This window comes from Dromaius novaehollandiae, chromosome 7 (assembly GCF_036370855.1).
Source record: "Dromaius novaehollandiae isolate bDroNov1 chromosome 7, bDroNov1.hap1, whole genome shotgun sequence".
Lineage (NCBI taxonomy): Eukaryota > Metazoa > Chordata > Aves > Casuariiformes > Dromaiidae > Dromaius > Dromaius novaehollandiae.
The window spans coordinates 11,295,443-11,316,850 of record NC_088104.1 but is presented as its reverse complement, the minus strand read 5'-3'; the positions used below and the strand labels follow the sequence as shown (position 1 = coordinate 11,316,850).

The following is a 21,408-nucleotide window of genomic DNA, read 5'->3' as shown; positions in this document are numbered from 1 at the left end:
AAGGAGTATTGAATGCCGTGCAAATCACAGTGTTGGTATCTCATCTAAATTTTAAAGATTGCATTTAGGTGGTCAGATACTCAGAGAACAGGGAAGCTTTATCCATTGCTCAGAGCCGTGGTCACGACTAGCTTGTTCAACAAAACAGGGAGAAAGACATTCTCCCCTACACCCGCGGTTTACGTTACAGTAGCAAAACGCAGTATCTGGAGAGAAAGTAACCTGAAGCAAACAGAGAGGAAGCGTGAATGACAGACAGGATCCCGAATCCTGCTAAAAGTGTGGGAGAAGGAATCTCATGGTCGGCTCTGCAATGGACGGGAGGGTTACTGCAAACAAGCATGTCCCTCCCGTCCCAGCTGGGGAGGTCAAATCGGGACAGCTCAGCAGGGGAACAACCCCTGCAGCAGCAGGAAGGGTGGCATGACTTGGCCTGATGCCTTGAGGCTCTTAGGTCCACGATACAAAATAAAAATAAGGAATCCCCCCCCCCAATACAACTAGATATTTTACTGATGCATTTCCCCTTGGACCTCTTTGACTTTCACTAGGGAAGACTTTCGATCGCCACCTTGAACCAGCGTGAAGAGATCATTTCCCTTTACCAAAAGCTAGGTCCAGTTTTTATGACACAGTATAATCCAGCATGTGGTTTTGCAGGCATAGAAACAGAATATAAATTTTACCTTCAGGTACTTGTTATTTTTGAACTTCTTTGCTCCATATTCACCATTTGAGTACTCAAAGTGGTTTTTCTGAGTTGGTAAAAGAATATTTTAAAACAATTAATTTGTGGGCTTTAAAAAAAGAGAAGAAAAAAGGTTAAGAGTGAAGGCTGTTTGCACGTGGCTCATACTTACTGGAAGGTTGAAAGCGTTGTCCAAGTAGACTATCAGAATCGCTGTAGACAGACCCTTCTTATCCTGTGAAGGCCAGCAAAAAAATAAAACAATGCAAGACAAGACAGGCAGGGTCACTCATCAGGGACAAACCAAAGCACAACATGAATTCAAAGAACACTTTCTGAAAGCTAGGCAGCTCTTCAACTTTCTCCTAAAACCTGCGATTGAGAGGAGCACAAGCCAATACACGACAGTTTGACTCTTTTAAGCAGATCAGTAAGATCACCAGTTCAATCCACTAGCCTTGATGCCGTACAATCTATCTGATGCAGATCTGCCCGGATTTCGCAGTGCAGCAAGACACCTAAGGACATGCTCAACCGTATACATCAACGTCAGCAATCCAGTGTCAGCAGGAGAAAGCCTGCATACAGATTTTATTCATTTCAGTGGAACTTAAAGGCTTTTGCTTGATTATGGGGAGGTAGCATCTTTAGGAGACAGGCTTGATCCAGGCAATCCCCATGAAAGAATATGACACCGTTTGTAGACATGGCCCTAGCAAGCATCACTGTTGGGTATTTATGACTAGCAGAAGTGTACAGATGCTGGGGTACTAAACATATACTAGAGAAAAAGGGAAAGGAAAAAAAGGAATAAAAAAGGGAACCTTGTGAGGCCATTTTGCCATAGCAACGAGTCAAACAAAGCTATGCTAATTTAAGTAAAAAGAGCTGCCAGATCTTAGTTACTCCTGAATTACCAAGTGACCTGGGGCAAGCACACACCTTTCCTCTTTAGGGAGAGCCTACCCTGCCCCCAGTAAAAATAAATAAAATAAAATAAAACACACACCACCCCAAAAACCCCACACATCAAAACTCTGTCCAAAAAAAACCCAACCAAACAAAAAACCAAACTCCAAGGCATTTACATGGGGTTCCTAAGTTTACATGTTCCTTTTTTGATGACTGTACAGGAAACAGAGTACCTGAATGCCTTAAGCGAATATACTTACCTCATGTAGCTTTTCTTGGTCATTTACTAACGAAAACCACTCCAGCTTTAAATGCAAGTGTCCACTTGTTGTCTTACTTAAGGGAAACCACTAAATGGAGACAACAAAGAGTAACTTGAGAATTGTGAGGCAGAATAATTCTTATACCTACATATGTTGCAATCACTAGGAGTTATGTATACAACAGACAACATGAATTGTATTTTGCACGCCTTAGTTTGAATTTTGGATGCTTAGACTGTACCAGGTCCATCTACTTAGGAATCACAAGCCAGAAACACTGAAAATAAGATACTCATATATATGCAAGGCACATGGATATTTGGAGCCAACAGCAGGGCTAGGACAGGCACCCAACACCCTCACAGGGCGCTGGGTTGCAGGACCAGCCACAGTAAGATCACATCATTGCTTGCCTCAGCAATTCAAATGCTTTGCTACACTTTATCCACAGCCTTGCAGAAAGGATTGGTACATACAGTGCATGTGGTATCAACACAAGATACCCCTATGCTGGCTCAGCGTAACCTCAGGCCCGTCTGAGGTTGTCAGCTTGACTGTAAAAACAATTGTAATAGTTACTTCAAGTTTTCTGAGCAAAAGCAACCAGATTTCCTTCTTCCTGTGAAAATAACATAGCTCAAGTATGTAAGGAAGCTTCAAGCATGCAGAAACGATGCGGTAATAGAGAGCAAGAGCATGAATGAGTGAGTACCTGTCAGCATACACCACAACCACATTTAGAAATAAACAGTGACCTTTACCTCATCCACAGTTCTGTCATTCATTACATCCACCAGGCTTATAAACAAGCTGGAAGACAAAAAAAAAAAAAAAAAAAAAAGCAAACATTTCAGCCTATATTTAGGCACAGAGCATATTGCTGATTAGCGGACAAAAAAGAAAAAAAAAATCAAAGCTGTTCCAAAGAACAAGAGTTACAAGCATTACCTGTGCACGTATTCACTGTAACACACACTCCTAAGTGCCTTCTCCCCCTTGAAGTGCTTCCAAAGTTAAAATACATTTTAAGCAAATCTCAAGCTGTGTAATAACCACCACTTCTAACGGCTTCCTAAGGTTCACTACAGGTGTCAGGGCCTATCCTCTACCGTGTTCAAAGCTATTTGCACTAGGATCTAATAACACTATAACACTTGAAGTTCTTGATATAGATATTTGAACAAAGGGCACAGCTTCCTTCAACATTAAATTTCCTGTATGAATAATCTGGAGGTCCTGTTTCAGCGATTACTGGCCCCTGTGCAAAGGTTGGGTTCTTCTGTTTATTTGGGGGGGGGGGGGGGGAGAAGGTGTTGTTTCTTGGTTTTTAAGTTAAGCAAATATGAAGATACCTGTTCTTAAAAAGCAGGATCTGACATGCTCTGTCTGGAAAAGATCATGACCCTCTCTGTCTTCTCCTAAGTGCTGTTACCCAGAACATCAGTGATACTGTCCCACTCACAAGGGAACCACAGCCCCTGAAGCAGTGTCCTTCTCCTGCCTGTCATCTGACCTGGTGAGGGCGGTTTCCAAGCTGCCAGTCATTTCATGTGTATCTTCTAAAATACTGAAGAGAGGGTGCCAAATGTTGCTACGGGGAAATGTCTCCATTAGAAAACTGCACCAAGAGCTTTTCAGAGCAATAAGAAAACATCCAAGTTATACTGCACTCAATTAGGACCAAAGACAAGGACGAGAAAGGATCTAATCCCCAGAATTTTTTCTCAAATTCACTGAACAAACATGTCTGAAAACTACACCTTTTTTTAAGAATGAAGAAAAGAAAGTCATACTAATTTACCTGCCCATAAAGTCATCTTTGTCTGGATCTTCATCATACAAGTTCACTTCTAAGTCCTGACCAGGTATTTCATGAACAACAAACTGGAGGAAAAAGAGGTATTGATTTACAATAAAGAGCATTCACACAGGTTCACAGCTCAGGTTGTGGACAGGAGCTTAATGCTTCACAGCTGAAACACGTAAGGACACTCTGTGCTGTTTCATTGCTAATCTTAGAACAAAGGCAATTGGTTACAGGTGAAAATATTTCAAAACCAGTTTGCTTGTTTTTGAACTGTAACTTAAACTCCTCAAATGGGGATCCCTAATAAGGATTGTTTACAAAACCAGAAAAGCTAAAGGCATCCAGTACAGACAGGAGTCAGTGTCAGAGCAGACTACAGCTGCACAGACTGCTGCACTCATTGATATTTAAAGCAGTGCTTTGCACCTCCTCCAAAAACCCACACATGTAAATCAGATCAAACTGAACACCATTTCACAGCTGCAAAGCAAATCTGAACTTGTTTAAGGGACAGAATCAACTTATCTATCAGGTAACAAGCAAGTCCACCTTCTCCAGTGCAGTCAGCTAAGAACACAGCTATGCATCCTACAGATAGAAGGGTCACAAGATTCGGTACCTCAAACGTCTCATTCCAAATGGGGTTAAGGTCTCGGGAGACTGTCTTGCTTCGATACTGCACCGTGCCAACTCGAAGGAGAGCGTATGGGTCAGACTTCCCCCTGATGGCACCAAGGAAATTGTCTTTCTGGACAAGGTTTTCAGCTTCTAACAGATGAACTCTTACTACTCCCTGGGTAAAATAGGGTAAAAAATTGGCCATGAAAATGTGATCTTTGGATAATTACAATATGCTGCTTCCTAAAACTAGTTACTACAGGCAGAAAGGGTAGTCAGCATGACAGGTTTACAAAGATTGGTATTTTGATGCAGCATCTTTCAGATGGCAGAGCTGTAAGACAACAATTATTTTTTCCACCATTTACTTATGGGTGTAATCTCCTACACAGTTCAATCTGGATAACTAACTAGGCATAAAGTGTTCTTCAATTTATTTTAAAATCAGAAACATGTACATACACACACAGGATGACAGCTACAGTCAAATCCTGTGTGGATTCAAGCTCAATTCCCACCAGCTGAAAGAGGAACTAAGCATCCATTGGCAGGTTATTATTTTATTGCAGAATGGCCATTCGATTTTAATTTGGTGAGGTAAATTTACAAGACAGAGCATCCCTCTCTCATTTATATTTACCCCATCAGTGAGTGTATTAGGCACCTGAGGGATGAGGGAGACTGGAGATCTGGATGTGTCAAACAATTAGGAGGTTGGGGGCTTTTTTTCCTCTTAAATATTTTCTTTAATGAAGAGATGTTATCCTCTGACCTTCCTACTTACGCCCCTTCACAGCATTAGTAAAGAAATCTAAGCAGCCTAACACTTTTTGCTCATGTAATTACTTTCTCCAGCTGAAGATCTGTTACATCCTCAAATCAGACTAGAGGCTTAAATTGGTAAATGAGCTCAGTGTTTAAACAGACTTCTTCCACCACATACAGAGGGTAGGAACCTCCCCGCCCAAAACAAAGAACTATCCGATATCTGTTTTTATATCTCTGAAATATTACCTATAGAAAGCCTAAAATCCATGCTGAAACAGCTGATGAGATGTGCAGGAACCTGACACCGAACTCGCATACCCATCTCAGAGAATGCACGTTCAAGTAGCATAATATCCTCATTGAAAAAACTCACATATGGGACAGGGAACCTCAGGTGGGCAATGTTCATGCTCTTCTTCAGAGGCACCGTGATTCTGTTTGGTAGAACCAGCCGTGAAGCAATGAAGTCCTGAATTAGCGAGTCCGACATTACACTGCAGGAAAAACAAAAACAAAAAAACTACCTAAATCTCTACAATCCACCAAAATTTCAGTTAGAATGGAAGAATATGGCACAGCAAGAAGAAGGGGCTCTGCAAAACCTGTGATACTACCTACCCCCACCTGTGATACTACCTTCCCTACTACCTGCTAAGGGGCAGCAGTTTAGCCAAAGCCTACATTCAACTGCACACAGGCAAAAGGCATCTATGCTTTTCACATTTTGCTTGGAACAAGAGGAAAATGGAGAAGAGAGTTTAGCACCAGAACTGACTGCCAAAGGTGGATGTGGAATCACTGAGAAGGCTAGGCTGTCTCCTGTCAATAATTCAGACCCAGCTGGGCTGCCTCAGGGAAGGAGGTAAGCACGGGGCAGCCTCTCAAGATCATAGTCATATTTCCTACTGTTCTGCACATAACCACCAGTGTCCATTTGCACACAAGGATGTTCAAGTCTAGAGTTACTAGGGCTGGATGGGAATTTGGCTCCAGTAGGCTGGAAATGATGAAGGGGAGCTTAGGCCAGATGATGAGCTCATTGTGCACCCAAACAAGTCACATGAACTCAGGTGCCTTCTGCAATTCACGGTGTTTCACAGGGGGCTCAAGACCTTGAGACAGTTTGATTTTAAGGATAGAACATGGTCCTAGCATGCTGTTTTGTGCTCTCAACCACATGCTGCAACCTTATTGTAAAATGGACAGAAAAGCTAGTCAGACTGAAAACATAAAATGAGTTTTTTTTTTTTTTTTTTTTTTTTTTAAAGACTAAGGGAAAGGTGAGATTCTGTCCCTTGACATCACTGCATTAAGAAGGGAAATGTTTCTTAAAGTTACTGGGCCTTTGACACAAGGGAGATCACACTGGCTGAAATGAAGGTAATGTCTGTCTTGGAGAGCAGGGTACTTTCCCATCTAATTTAAAACTTGGGCATTTTTAGCTTTTCAAGTTTCAAATCTTTCTTTGGAACTTTCTTGCTGTATTTTTATGGTGGGAAAAACTGTGATTTGACCTACTTCTCCTGAGCAAGAAGTGTAGGACTATCATAGACCTCTAGCATTCTCTGGGTGATTAATGAGATCATTTCAACATACCACAATTTGGCAGAGGAAGACGACAATATTAGAGGGAAAACTAAGAGTACCCAAAACATCTGAAAGCCTTTTATCCTCTTGCTAAACCTAGCACTTACTGGGCAGCTTTTTGGGATAAGCCTGTGCGATGACATTGTCACAGTCTACAGATGAGGCTGGTTTTACACCCAGAAGGAAGGAAAGGCTTCTCCTACTCCAAATGTAAAACCAAGAAGTTGAAAGCCCGTGGTCAGGCAGTTGGATTTCCTGTCAAAATCACCCTCAACAGGAAAGTCACAGATTGTCATTTCTTTGGAGTGTCAGGGTAAGTCCAACTACAGTATATGCAGCTAATATATATCAGAACGAATGACTGGATCCAGTTTCTTTCCTCTCAGGTACGCCAGGCCCATTTGAAAGGAAGAGCTCTTGTTCAACCTGTATTTCAGCCTATTCAGTCAGGCATGTTTTTGGTCATGGCTTTTATGTGCAGTGTTGATGAACAAGCCAGGGTTTCTATGCTCCAATCACTGTGAGAGAACCAGGGAGCAAAGATTTAGGACACCAAATTTGCACTTAATTATATGAGTGGCTGTAGGTTGAAACACCTACATACCTTCTCCTTGCAAGGATTAAGGAAAGCTGCATGAGAAAAGAGAACAGATTAATTCCTCTGATAAAAACAGGAGCTCTCAAGGCAAACTGCAAGGCAAAATGCTGCTCTCAAATTAAGGAAAACAATTTCCTCTCACTTGGCATCAAAGGTCTGCAGAAACCCTTTACTGCACTTTATTCCGTAAGCTGTCACCTGAGGTGGCCAACTATTTCCTATGTGTCTGCAAAGCACAAGCTGCAGCAGAAGGGAGGGGAGCAGAAGTGTCTGGGCTTGCTTTTAAAGGGAGAGAGGTAATCACCAAGTAACTAACGTGTGTTTTGTTCTCATGCGACAAAATTTCCTCCTTACACTGAGGAGCAACGGAAGTAGTAAGCCTGCAATCCAGAGAAACAGTTTGACAACCTAAAATAGTGAAAACCACTGAGATTTTCATTCTTGCTGTGCAAGTTTTATGTACAAGACCAATTGAAGAGGCATTGGTGAAGAGATGGGTTTTCTGAAGAATGAAAGGGGTTAGCAGATTAGAAAAAAGAGAAGGAATTTTTTCATTTGAAATCTGTTGCAGTTTTCTTTATCATGGATTGTATTTCTGTGTGACAACAGAGCACTGCAAGCCTGTGGTACGTAACCTATTTTCACTTTAAAGCAAACAAACATAAGTGCAGACCGCTAATCACCTAGATCTGCTCATCTACCATTGTAAGTAACAGGCACATGGGAAAGGGAAGGGCTCATTTTTCAGATGAGATACCATTGCAGTTTTGGTGATTTACCATTTCCATCATAAGTCCCAAGTGCAACGAAGGGACTGAAGCAAGTTTGACTGAACATTAAAAGTTTCATATTCCAATTTTGCAAACTCCACAAGCAGATACGTTGGGGCGCGTATCAGTGTAACACCTTCTACAGGTCTCTCTTGAGAATAACTTCCGTGGTTACTGAAAAAAGCTGGCCCACCCTCCGAAAGTTTTTAAAAACTAATAAAACAAAGCAAAACACTCACTTAATCCCTGGGACATCCAGGAGGTTGCTCATGCCGGTCCAGTTGATTTCCAAGTGCTAACAAGGTTGAGGAGAAAAATAACACAGAATCATTAAAATTAATTTCAGGACAAGTGGAATTTAAGGGGAAAGCAAATGCTTCTAAAACAAAGCCAGCTATTTAAAGAAAGCTGCACCAGTAAATGAATGTCTTTACACATTAAAACTAACAGCTGGTAACGATTTCCTTATCTATTTTACCTGCCATACTTGAAATGAGGGTATCACTGGGGCTTATCCTGCGAGCAGAGGGGAACGCAGCGTTCAGCCCCTAGCAATAGCCATTGTCAGATGCCCCAGGGGCATGTCTGGTAAATCCGGCAGCTCTACTTAGGTTTTGAAGTTGTTTCCTCAACCTTACACTTGAGCTTGGCCCATGCCCTGGGGCAGGGGGATTTACAAACAACATCCAACTTCAGGAGGTCTCTATTTCTATTCACATAATAAATAAAATAAATAATAATAAATAATAAAATAAATAAAATAAAAGAGGTTTTCATGTGCTAAGATAATGCTACTACATATAAACGCAAAACACCTCATCCAATATCAAAATTGTATGGCTTCCATGAACACAAGCATAGTATAATCCAGAAGCAAGCAAAGAATCCTGTGCTATAATGTACCTGGTTCTTAGAGGGCAAGAAGGTTTCTCATACTTTATTAAATTGAGGTCAACTAAGAGGCACATGTAAGTTTAAACAAGCAAGCTTTCAAAGCATGGCCATGGCTGAATGGTCCCAAGGATGGGTGCATTTAAAATCCATTTTAATATTTGCCAGGACCCTTGCAGCAAGTGCCTACGAAAGGGCTGCCTGTTGTGACCATCAGAAAGTCCACCCATTCTTAGACTGAAGCAAGTAACTTTTTATGTGCAAATGCAAGAGAATAGGGCAAATTCATTCCCTTCCTCTTGGAGTTCAAGATGAGCATTTAACAATCAGTAATTTGCTATTCAGGTAACTGCATCATGAGATAGTCACGGCTATGCAATTGGGTCAGTAGTGATGGCCTGTTTGTGTCACTCATTGAAGACCAGTCAATAATTACGACAGACCAAGAATCAAGAGGGCTGTAGACTGCAGTTTGCTAGCGACTCACCGGTCTCTGCATAAAAAACAATGTCACCGCTCCAATAAAAGGTGCATCAGTTAGAAGAGGCTCCAGTATCACCCGCAATGTCCCATACAACTGCAAACAGAACAGACCAAGGAAAACTGAGTATGAATCTCTCAGGAGGCCCTTGGGCACTATAAGGCTAAGCCTGGTATAAACATCCATGCTGGATATCTAAACCTCAACTTCTACTTGCTTATGGCAATGTGTGATTAGTGGCAGAGGGAACTCTAGGGTTCTGATGCCAGTATGGGCACCCGAAGTTATACAGGCAAAACAAAGTCCTCAAACGTCCTACCTCATCATCACTAGAATCCCACAGCTGCTTTTATCTGAACAACAACATCCACAGTTTCAAAGCAGTGAGCTTTTAGTGATTTTTAAAATCCTATTTGAAATAATTTTACTTAGAATTTGACAATAACAACCCCTCTTCCCCTCCCCAACCACTGCAACCCTGCCCGCCAGACAGCCCAGTTCTGTTGGTGCTTTTGTGATCTACCTGTTAGTTTTCACCAACATTGTAAGAACAGGTTGTCATACTAATCTAAAATGGTTTATGAACATCTTAACATAACCGGCTCTGATGAACATGCAACTCCTCTGAATTCAAGGGGCAAGAACTGGCTCACACATGCTCAGTGCTCTAGCACTGGACCTGTTTAAGAGTCACATTAAGCTTAAAAGTAATAGTTAGGTGCTGTCCAAGGAAGGCATTGTTTCCCCAGCCAAAACATAAGAAGATGAAGTGATTCGCCCCAAGTGAGCTAATCTGTGGTTTCCTAGTCAAGTGTCCTAACCTGCCCATTGAGACACGCTACCTCCTACCACACGTGGCCTTAAACAGACAACTTTAGCATTGCACGCACCTGTACGCCTTTCACTCCAAGCTTAAATTTCGATATGTCCATGTGAATCTCACAGTCCCCTATGTAACTGAAAGAAAGTTCTCACATTATTCCAGTTTGCAATAGCCTGGTGAGCAAATTTGGTCTGTACAGAAAATAAAGGAAATGAGATTAATGACTGACAACACAATACTATAGGCAGAGACAGATTTTCAAGTGACTGAAAGGGAAAGCTGAGCATGTTGAACAAGAGTTGGTTCTTCACTGGTATCAGCTGAGGTATTGATCTACCTGCAAAATGTCAAAGCAACATCTGTATTTCAAGGTTCATTTCCCATTGTGAAGACTGGAAGTTGACTGGAGAAAGCTCACTCTTAGGAAGGGACTGACAGCCTCACTACGAATTCAGAGTCACGGCAATTGCTCTCTCATTCCCCTTTCTGCCACAGGCCCCGATCCCATGCAAAAGAAACCAGTGGCCCAACTTTTGAGCTGATGCAGAGCCATCCTGTCACCATACTTATGGCCCTAAATGTTATAGCTCGTCCTTGCCAACAAGCGAAAAGCTCGGTAGAAGGACAAATTCAACACTAAAAATAACCTGGTTTCCTCAAGGCTGAGGTAAAGGACAATGATTTAGATCAGATTTTGGCCAGTTGCCATGGAGAACATCAGGCTTTAAATAAAATGAATGTCGAGTGTGGCACTTTTCGCAATTTGGAAACCACCTTAGATAAAAGTACAAATATCACCTTATGCAAAAACCAATAGTCACTCCCCTAGGAGCAGAACCTAAGAGATTTGTTGATGCCTCTGGCAGAAAACAGTCGAAGGGAGCTACTGGGTTTCTTTTCAGCCCTCTGAGAAATAGCTCTTCTTGGATACAGACACACAAATTAACAGTAGGTAAATCAGGGTGTAAAGGCACCACAGCACAGCGAATGTGCTGTACTTGCCTGTGTGCATACTTCCACCCCACAGTCAAAGAAAGGGACCAGTTTTTTGCTTTGACCATACATGCATATGGGCTGCAGTTGCCACTAATTTCACACTTCAATTCATACATGAACACATTCCTCCTCCCCACAAAAAAACAGTGCAAAGAATGTGTAACCTTGTGAGTTTGTCTCCATTTCTGCAAGCAAAGTTCCCAAACTTTTATTAACAGAGAGTCAGTTAGCAGAATCTAAGAAATTCATAATACACAAATTTAAGTCTTTAATGTTAGAGCATTCTAATTTTTTAAATAACCAACCTCACAGGGCATGCTAGATTTAACACAATCCTTCTTACAAGCTAGTCATACAATTAGACTTATTTTTACATTTATTAATTTTTACAATTTTAACATTATCTTACAGTCTATTACACTGACTGCTAATGAAGCTTTGTCACAAAAAACAGTCTAAATGAGAAGCCAAAATGAGCCCCTTAATTTGCATTAATCCAAGAGGATTTAATTTGGCTGTTGCCAGCATCCAACACACAACAAGTAATAGCTTAAGTGTTCCAGTTTATAATCTTTATGCCCTTCCACATAATCACGAACTCTTACCACCCCGTCCTACATGTCTGTCTTCCCTAGTGACACTTCATACAAGCATGTTTTGAAGTCTAGATGTCGCAGCAGCCTTCTCCCCTTCTATCAGGGCTTGAACCTCTAATCACCCTTAGCCTGCTTCATGCAGGCATCGCGTCGTGCCTGGGCGCTCTCCCTTCATTAGTTTTAGTTCTCATTTCAAGTCCAAGCTGCTCACTGCTCTTGTCTGCCTCCTCTGCTCAGCGCAACCTTGCTGTCCTCTCTGCCCCAGAAGAAATGCTCCTGAGACACCAGGCCACCTCTGCCTTTCGCCTTCACCAACTCAGTCAATGCTCCCAAGCACAAGTGTTTCTTCTCTCCTCAAGACTGCTTAGACAAGTTTCCAAAATCCTTTAGTTTCTTGGGAGACCCAACAAACTCAGTTAACCCAAACTCCACCAAAGCTCAAAGTATTGCTCCATACTACTTTTGACTACTACTCTGATTTGCAGTGGATGACAGTGACTATCCAGAAAGATTTGCTAACTTGCTGGTTAGGAAGTTCAGAGCTTCTTTTGTAAGAGTAAATGGCAATGCTTACAAACCTTTAATTGTATATATTTTTATTATTACACTATCCCTCCATGACATCTCATGCACTACAAATGCCATAAAAGAGCAAGCAAATGAAAATCCACAACGTTTTCAATGAAAAAAAGGTAAGAGTGGCAAATTAGATGAATGAAATAGGAAGTAGTTGGATTCCAAGACATCCCTCTTGGAATGTAATAGTGCTTTCAAATACTTTGAATCTCTCATGATTATAGGTCAGTGATCGCACGGTTCCACAGCAGCTCTGGCAATTAAAGGATTAGTGGCAAGAAAGGCAGTTGCGGGAGGTCAAGTGGCTGCACTTGAGGAGTTCTTCCTCTTTTGAAAACTGCACTTTTGGAGAACATTTCTGGAATGCTTTGACATTAATTCAGTTGGTAAACACAACTGCCAGCTCCCTAGCTCAGCAGGCAGATTCTTGATTTAGACCTAGGGCCAAACATTTGGAGATCCCAGAGTTCTCCCAGTTTATTTCCACAGACGTGCTGGGATCTCATCTTTCATTTAGCCACTGCATAAACCTTCGTACCTCCCTATTTGTCACTTGAAAGCCATAGATCAGGGACCTTTCTGCAGGGGAGTGGATATGTGAACAGAACAGACAGATGCCAGGACTTCCAGACAGATAAATGGCTGAAACTCTGTCTGTACAGAAGACCTGAGGGCGAGCAGCGATTATCTCAACATTTCTTCTCGGTCCTATAAGCCATGACAAAATTTATACCAACTTAATTTGCAACAATTGGGGTGCATCATCTCAGGGACTGAGGAAAAGATTTTGGAAGAAAATTCATGGATTCCTTTCTCTGTGCCTGACAAGTGGTCACCTCGGAGCCTTGGTTCTCCTGTCAAAGACCCAAGGATAGTCCTCTCCCACAGGACAGTCAGACTGTAATGAGATACTGCTCTACATACCCATTCCCAACGCTCTGATGCTATGGACACATAAGCTGTTATTCACAGATTTAATTAAAGCAGCTTCTCATTTTTCTTTTGGTAACTCAACATGATACCAGACCTACTGCATCACTGACTTTGCTGACAGCTGCTGCCCATACAAATGAAGGACCTTTAAGCACTATTTCTCACAGCTCCCAAGCAAATTTGCTCCCAACTGAGCTATTGCACCACAAATTTAAAACAAAGGAAAAGACGCCTGTCTTCACACAGCACGGACCTGAACGGCAGCATTCAGTGCCACATCATGTTATGGAGACCAGGCAGAAACAGACTGAAAAAGAGCCTCAGTGAACTTGTAGACCACATGTCTACCGGTGGCTGTGAATACTGAGCCAGTGATTCCATACAGACTGTGAAGGAAGTCCAAGCAGGAAAGTGTTTTCTCTTCATGCCCTATTCCTGTGTTTTTCCACAGCCAAATCAAAGTCTCTGGGATCAGAGACTAGTTTCCCCTTTCATAAAACAGGGATAAAAATCCCTTCTCCTATACTGCTGCAAGGATGAAAGTTGGAAGCACTTACAGAGTGTGCTGAGATTTCTGAATGATACCGATAAACAAAGCATTATTGAGCACCGGAGTGGGGCAGAGCTGCTGCCACAGCAGGAGGAACACTGTCCAGGATAACGGCTTCCCGCAGGAAATGGCAGCTTGGGTTCCCAGTCTATGGCTCTCCTGGCCCAAAATGCACAAAGCCATGAGCCAGCCCGTGGGCCAAGCACCGCACGTGTACACTAGCGAGGGAATTCCCCTGAAGTTACACCTAGCAAACACCACGGCAAAGGAGTCGTGTTTATTTTTTGACATGCAGGCACCTTAACTCTTTAATGTCTTCTGCAACAAGCTATGCTTCTCAAACCTAACCTGAGAGAGGTCACCACGGTCTTGGCATTGCAAAATGAACCATGCTTACACCCACGGTACATTACTCTGTCATCCAGAGTTGTGATGCCAGGACTCAGCTCTGTGGTAGTGATTCAAACCACACCTTTTCAGCAATCAGGGTCTTCAGAGGGAACAAGAGAGAGAAGGAAAGAGGTGACTGGTGACAGTAGCAAGCTCTGCCATTAGCGCTACTTAGAAGGATCCTGTACACAAAAATGAGGTAGCTGAGATGCAACTTTGCCCCCACGTACCTTCACATGGAAAACAAGACAGGCTATAAAATGCTCTCACTCTATCAGTGGCTTTTGGACTCTACAGGTCATAATTTAATTTTACCTTTAATTATCAAGTTGAGAGCATTGATTAAGAAAAATCTGGACCGCACATCAAATGTTAACTGGGAAGAGAGCAGCAAAAGAGAACTGCCACCATGCAACAATGGCCACCTGTAAAATGCAAGTCCACGAGCTTCCTAATCTGTAGAAACTTCCAATAATGGGTCCTGTAAGTTAAGGGTCACTTTCAGTTCCTCTCACTTCCTCATGATATCAGATATATTGAGAAATACTTGGGGTTGAGGCGGAGACTTCCTCTTCCCGCCACACGGTCTTTGCAGTGAAATTCGAGGGATATTATTTCAGCCGCAGCACCTCACTGCTACACCTTCACCTCCAGCACCCAGTCTCAATTTCCACGCAAGGACAGACGATGTTTGGCTGCGTTGACTGCGAACATCCACACCACTCCCACTTTTGTTAGGGCTCATTCCCAAAAGCGGGAGCCATGGGAAGGTCTTTACCGACCTGTGGCAGCTCTGGCTGGACGCTCTTACTCAGGCACGTCCGCTCACGGACACCACGTGCAGAGCCGCGGAGGCAAGTCTCCAGGCAGACACACGCTCCGCAAACGCACGCCAGCCAGTCACGGGTTACATAAGTGTGACCAGCCACCCAGACCTGACTCATCGACACGCAGCAACCGAGGTGCAGTGCAGACGGCTGCATCCTCACACCTGGAGCCGCTCAGGTCCGCCTCCTCCAGCCGGTTCTTCTCCTCGGTGCCAGCTGCGATAGCGCAAAGTCTGCTACAACAGAAATGTTTCCACTGACACCCCCACAGTGCACAAAGGGAGACACTGGCTTTCCCAGCTACGTGAAAACATCCATCATCCAACTGGGCTATTCTGAATTTAACAGAGGTAGCCATAAATAACTATAGGAAGGAGATGCATGCTTCACGTAGCAGGGAGAGTGTATTTGTAATGGGACTTTTTGTCACCCCACAAAAGTGAAAATTGACCATGTCTTTGATTAAAGAAAGGAAAAAGAATGTTCCTTTGGCAACCTGGAAGACGACAGATAAACAACCAACCCTGGCCACTGATCTGCTTCTCCCCATTCCTGGAAGTACTACGCTTCCCGCAGCAACGGTACAACGCACAGCTCGCCTGCCGAAACTGATGCTAACATACTAACACAAGAGGAGCCGGGCCCTAAATACAGCCCAGGAGAAGAGTTCCCCACCAAAGGGGCAAGGTAGGCTGAACACCCCTGTCTCAGTACACAAAATACTCTCGGGTGGCAGTTCAGGCAAGTTATTGCCAGAAGGAGGAACAGAAACAAGTGGCCAGTTTGGAGAGGCTGAAGGCTCTGCCGGAGGGATGGGAACAAGGAGGTGGGCGAATCCCTCTGCAGCTGACTGTTAAAAGACAGCAGAAATGAGTACTTGGGAGAAGCAGCCGGGAGCAGCAATTTAACAGAGAATAGCAGCAATCTCCTGCAGAGCCTGCAGGCAGAGGACCCCTTGATCTCAATGTGGAAAGCACGAATGATTTGCCAAAGGCCCTAAAACTGGCTCCACTGTTACAAAGGGCGCTTCACTGATTGCACTGGAGCACAACATGTTCTGGCTTCAAATCAAACACAAGTCGTTTTTCAGGGAGTGCCGGTACCCGGTCAGGGCCTGGGGGAGCTGCCGTGCCATTGCCACACGAAGCAGCCGGCGCAGCTCCGAGCAGCTCCGTGTTGTTGCCAAGCCACTCCATAGTTTCACACTATTTTTTTTTCCTGGCACTATCATGAAGAAAAGTCATTTCAATCAGGTGGCTCAGTTGTCCACCACACTTACAGCGCTACAACAGCATGTAAATGATAATTCCCCAGTAATTCCATTCTCTGGGTCAAACGAGGAGAGAGTTTAGCTCTGCAGTGACTCTGATGTTGACAAAACACACAACAAGCTCATTCAAAACAGCCTGGAAGGTATCAAATGTTTTATCTGATTTTCTTGTTGTTGTTAATAGAGCTCAAGGCAGTTTTCTGCTGAAAAAGCAGCGGCAATCAGAAAAAGCAAATATGTTGGATGACACATGGAACAAGCGGTGAATAAAACAAGATCAGTCTAGGGGAAGGAATTATATAAATAAATAGTGCAGGTAGTCCTGGAAGAACTGAAGTGGTTGGACTGAAGAGGAACCACAGAAGGGCAACACACACACCAAGGGTCTCTGTGCCAGAGAGCTGTCGGAGCAGGAAACATGGTCCCTACTGCCATGGAACAGCAAAGCCAAGGGGACATACTTCTATATCCACAGCAGCAGTGGCAGTCCAGAGGTGGTAACACCCAGAACTGTGCAGGTGACACTACCTTTTGACTTAAAGGCTGATGCACAACACCTCACCTCTGCAAGTAAGGAGGAAATCCAGCTGGACGACAGATTATGTCTTATCACTGCAGGTTGATATAAGATAAACACCTCTCCGCTTCATGCTGGACTTAACAAACTATGCGTCCAGCCCAGCATGACAACTCATACACAGCTGCCAGATGGGCAATGAGTTAAGAACCACCTATACAATCAATAATGCAATATTACCATATCTGCAGGTCCAGGGTAATTTGTCTTCTATCAATTTCTTTGGTGTAGGCTTTTATTCCATTGATTCTAGGGCACTGAAATAAAGATAGACAACATACAGCATAGTTAATATCTTCTAAGTTATGGCCAACTGAAGAGTCTTACTCTCTTCAGGCAATCCAAGTACAGAAACTTTCATTAAAGACTTTGCACAATTGCATGTAAATTATGAGCAAACTGCACAATTTTGTCCCTTAAAGATGTAGTGTGAACAGCCTTGGCAGTCCAAAAATACCGGGCTGGTTACAAGAAGCTCACGCTGCAAACAAGCCTCAGGAAGCACCAAAAACTCCTGCCAGAAGGGTATAACAGAAAGAAATGCTGATATGTGCCTCATTTTCTATCCCCATCCCTTGATACTGGTAGTCACTGGGAAGGGATCTCCGTGCCTCCTACATCATCTTTCTCTCATGGTGAAGGTGCTCAGGTCAGCAGGAGGAGAAACAACAGAGGCAGCGGTGCCGTACCAACACCATTCGGTTAAATACTCAGAGCTCTTAAAGAGCTGAACGCCAGAATCCTGAAAAATGTTCTCCCCTTTGCACCTCAACTTTTCAGAAAAGTCTGAACTGTAAGCGTTGCAAAGCATTCACACTACCTTCTCGCCAAAGTGGATCTTGGTAAAGGTGCATGTTTTCAGATGCACGTTCTTTGCTCTGATTTTTGGTTCAAGAACTTCTTTAAATGTTTTTTCCATAATTGTCCCAAAGTATGGCCAAGCCTGTACAAGGACCTGCGAAATAGCAAAAGCAAAAGTACACTGAAGATTCTTTGCATAAGATACCTTTTACTGGAAAACAGACACATCACAGAACAGCTGGCTATTACTGTCTGTCCTTTTAAAATACCAAGTCATGTTTCGGATCTGAAGTCACCCCTCTGGAAGGATCCATTCCTGTTCCTCAGAAGAGGAATCTGTTTTAGGAACCAAGGAGTGAGTTTTAACACCACGGAGTTTGCTGACTGCTTCTAACCACAGCGGCTGAACTGGCAAAGCCCAGGGTTAAAGTTTCTAAAGCGCAGTAGTCTCTAATTTCTCAGAAGTGTCAGAAAGCTCCCTGGAATTAGAGTTCTTTAGAGAGGAGTGAGGTAAACTTTTACATCAAAAAGAAAGTTTGCTTAAAAAAAACCCAAACATCATGGTTGCTGGATGCTAGCTTGCCAGATCAGCTGTTTTGCTTTGAATTCCCACAGTTCCAGTGGGAGCTCAGTTAAACCTGCTGATGGGGGCACTGACCCAAGAGCTTTCTGCTAACCTCTTCAGTAAGAGGAGATGCCACCACTCTTGCTTAAAAAAAATACATACATATATATAAAAATACATATTTTATACATACCTACATACACACACACGTACATACACATACGTATATCAGAATGAAGTGTCAAATGAATCAAATCGTTCTGCAACAGATCTTTGTCTGTCTGGTTGGGGGGTTTTTTTTGCTTTTCAGTAAGAATGAACAAGCTGGTGATTTTAGTTCTGTCTGAACTGAGTCTGATTTATTGATTCAACTTCAAATGCCAAATCAAGGAGGGAATGCATAACCTGTACCAGCCCGGCAAACACTTGGCTCTCACTAAAATCTGTGGCAACTCTACATGCTCCAAAACCTAAGTACAGGCACTGATATGACCAAGCCTTAATGTAGCAACTTGGAAACTTTCTCAGACTTGGTCCATGGAGTTTGTGCTGGGGGCAGCTCGCAGCAGACGGCCTGGCAAGCGGGAGGAGTCCAGAGCCCCTACCTTGTTCAGCCACTCCGCTCGCTCAACATCAGGGAAATGAACCTGGATGCAGAGGAAAATAAAGTGAGTGCCACATGCAATCCACTTCGTCATGCTGCAACGTATGTAAAAAGATACCGGGAACTGTGGAACAGGTTTTAGAGTAAGCTGAGATCCTGTCCCTCATACACACACCCTTTATAATTTATTACCTCATCTAAAAACTGCACTAAAATAGTAAAAGGCAACAGAAGACACGTGCAGTGATGTACCAGTATGTCTCTGGGCATAATTATGTGATGAGTGTCACATCCTGTTAGCGAAGTAAAGTAGCATTAGATTTCTCATCCCTCTCTTGGTCACGCAGCGGGAAGCCGCGGGAACCTACTTCCCTTCGCGACCAAAGGCAGCACAGAACCTGTTTCAGGTAGGGGCTCCCCCAAAACAGGACACGGCACAGTGGAAAACGGGAACCTGCTCGGGAAATTCAATTTATTGTTTGTGACAGGATTTCTACACCAACACTAACACAGAGCCAATGGCTTTAGGGAAAAGACGTGCTGTAAGAGATTAAGTCTATTAGCACACACTGTCACCTTAAAAGTCCAGCGTTTTCATCTCTCAGAGCTTTTTAGGAAGCTAAGTCATAAATTAAACAATAGGATCATGGGGCAAATCCATACTATGGATTTTGATGCATCATATGGAAATATGTCCGAATTCAGCCTTTTTCTTCTGCTTTATTCATAATTATTCACATTGACAGACAAGTGTAAATTCTGCAGAGAAAGGCTAACTCTATCATTTGTGAAATGCATTTTTTTTGATAACCTTTTTTAAAAACAAGCAAGTAAACAGAAACGTTCACCCCAAAGCAACGCACCACACTTCGCTGTGGGGGATGGTTTATCTATTTCACACCTAGGCGATGCATCGTAGCCCTGCCACCGCCTGCCCCAGCCTCGCTGGTCCCCCACCGACGGCATTTTCCACGAGGGCAACAAACCAGCAGATGGGGAAGATGGTGGCAGCTCCTTGGACCGGATATTCAGGCCCCGTTCAGCCCTGCAAGAGCACCCAAATATAAAGGGACTCCTTAGACTATCATTAGACTGATATAGAAATTGGGTAGGACCATACTTCACCTCCTCATACAAGAGCTGTGAATTACACTCTTCAGTCAAAGGTCTGCTGTTTAATTCAGCAGCATCCAGAGAGGTGCTCAGAGCTCTTCGGATACAACTGGCAGTCGCCTGCCTTTTATTCCTGCCTGCTGTATGACTGCAGAGCCCATTTCCCTTGCTCAAATAACGCTTCAAATTATCTCCAATTATTATATTAAAAACAAAGTGATATTACCATACTCTTTATAAGCAATTTCTTTTGATGCTCTAAATAGCAACTTTTCCATTAAACAAGACAACACAAGTTCACTGAAACGCCAGCCTACCCGGTTCTATCTGCATGATAAAGCAAGAATACCGCACGGGAAGAGACAGTCAACGCAGATAAAACACTGCCGACATTTCACGTGAAGGAGGATTAAGGGAACCAGGGGACCTCCACTTCACCTGCCTTTCACCTTGCACGGAAAGGTCCTCTGTCTGGGCACACAAATCCTGGATGCCTGGAAAATGGCTGGCCCCCAGCTCCAGGGCTGCCCTGCAGCCGGGCCCCGGATCAGCCTCGGGCAGAGCTGAGGTGGAAGCAGCGTGGCGAGCTGTCCTCCAAAGGACCTCACCATGAGAAGAGGGGATGTGATCAAAAGGGAAGGACAGACCATGACTCCAGGCATCAGCTGGGCCACCAGATCCCAGCAGCAGAGTCACAGCCCACTTGTGAGACTCACCAGCATGAGGGAAGAAATGTAGCAGAACATAAATCACATTTTTATGTCTAAATTATTAGTAAATTTTTATTCAAGCTGCTATAGAAGCAACTGCAAGAGGCATCCAAGAAGCAAAGCTGGCGGCCAAGGAGAGCAGGAACAGCACCCAGGATCATCAGGCAACAGGCACGAGAAGGCAGTGGCAACTAAGCCTATCTTAAGAAAAAGCAAATTAAAAGTCACTTCTTTAAGCCACAAACAGGACAGCCCAGGGTAAAAGCAACCAGATCCCTTTCTAGACTGCAATGAATCTCAGATCAGCATGTCACACCTCGCATCACTGTGATGGGACCAGCGGCCACCCGTGGTACGTTTCCCTCCCGCTTTACATCCCCTCGTTCATGTGTCTGCAGCGCAGTCCCTCCTCTTCCACAGCTGAACCTAGCCACTCCATGCCTCAGTTTCCTTTGCCAGATGGAAGAAATAGCACTGCCGTACCTCAAAGCTACCATGTGAATAAGAGTGTCAAAGACCACCGGAGGTCAGTGGCTAGGTCAACAGGGCTGTCACCCAGCCAAAACCAGGGAGACTGGCAGACGACGTACCTCTGGTGTAAAACAGCTTTCTGCCCAATACGAAAGGCCACAAGGTTTCAGTGGGCTCCCGATACCAAAGGCAAACTGCACTCAGTGGTTCAACTTCAATGAGC

The 21,408-nt window shown here is 43.6% G+C and overlaps 1 protein-coding gene across 1 annotated transcript in view; it reads right to left on the bottom strand.

Moving 5' to 3' along the window:
• ESYT3 (extended synaptotagmin 3) overlaps nucleotides 1-21,408 on the bottom strand; it is a 35,499-nt gene that overhangs the window by 10,052 nt on the left and 4,039 nt on the right. Inside the window, exons 2-14 of the mRNA XM_064514659.1 lie at nucleotides 18,893-18,934; nucleotides 17,742-17,876; nucleotides 17,102-17,178; nucleotides 10,274-10,340; nucleotides 9,390-9,479; nucleotides 8,251-8,306; nucleotides 5,430-5,550; nucleotides 4,290-4,463; nucleotides 3,665-3,747; nucleotides 2,625-2,673; nucleotides 1,861-1,950; nucleotides 861-923; nucleotides 687-755 (exon numbers count right to left, since the gene is read on the bottom strand). Of these exons, the coding sequence (XP_064370729.1) occupies nucleotides 687-755; nucleotides 861-923; nucleotides 1,861-1,950; nucleotides 2,625-2,673; nucleotides 3,665-3,747; nucleotides 4,290-4,463; nucleotides 5,430-5,550; nucleotides 8,251-8,306; nucleotides 9,390-9,479; nucleotides 10,274-10,340; nucleotides 17,102-17,178; nucleotides 17,742-17,840 (1,038 nt within the window). The 5' untranslated portion in view covers nucleotides 17,841-17,876; nucleotides 18,893-18,934. The remainder of the gene's footprint in view (nucleotides 1-686; nucleotides 756-860; nucleotides 924-1,860; nucleotides 1,951-2,624; nucleotides 2,674-3,664; nucleotides 3,748-4,289; nucleotides 4,464-5,429; nucleotides 5,551-8,250; nucleotides 8,307-9,389; nucleotides 9,480-10,273; nucleotides 10,341-17,101; nucleotides 17,179-17,741; nucleotides 17,877-18,892; nucleotides 18,935-21,408) is intronic.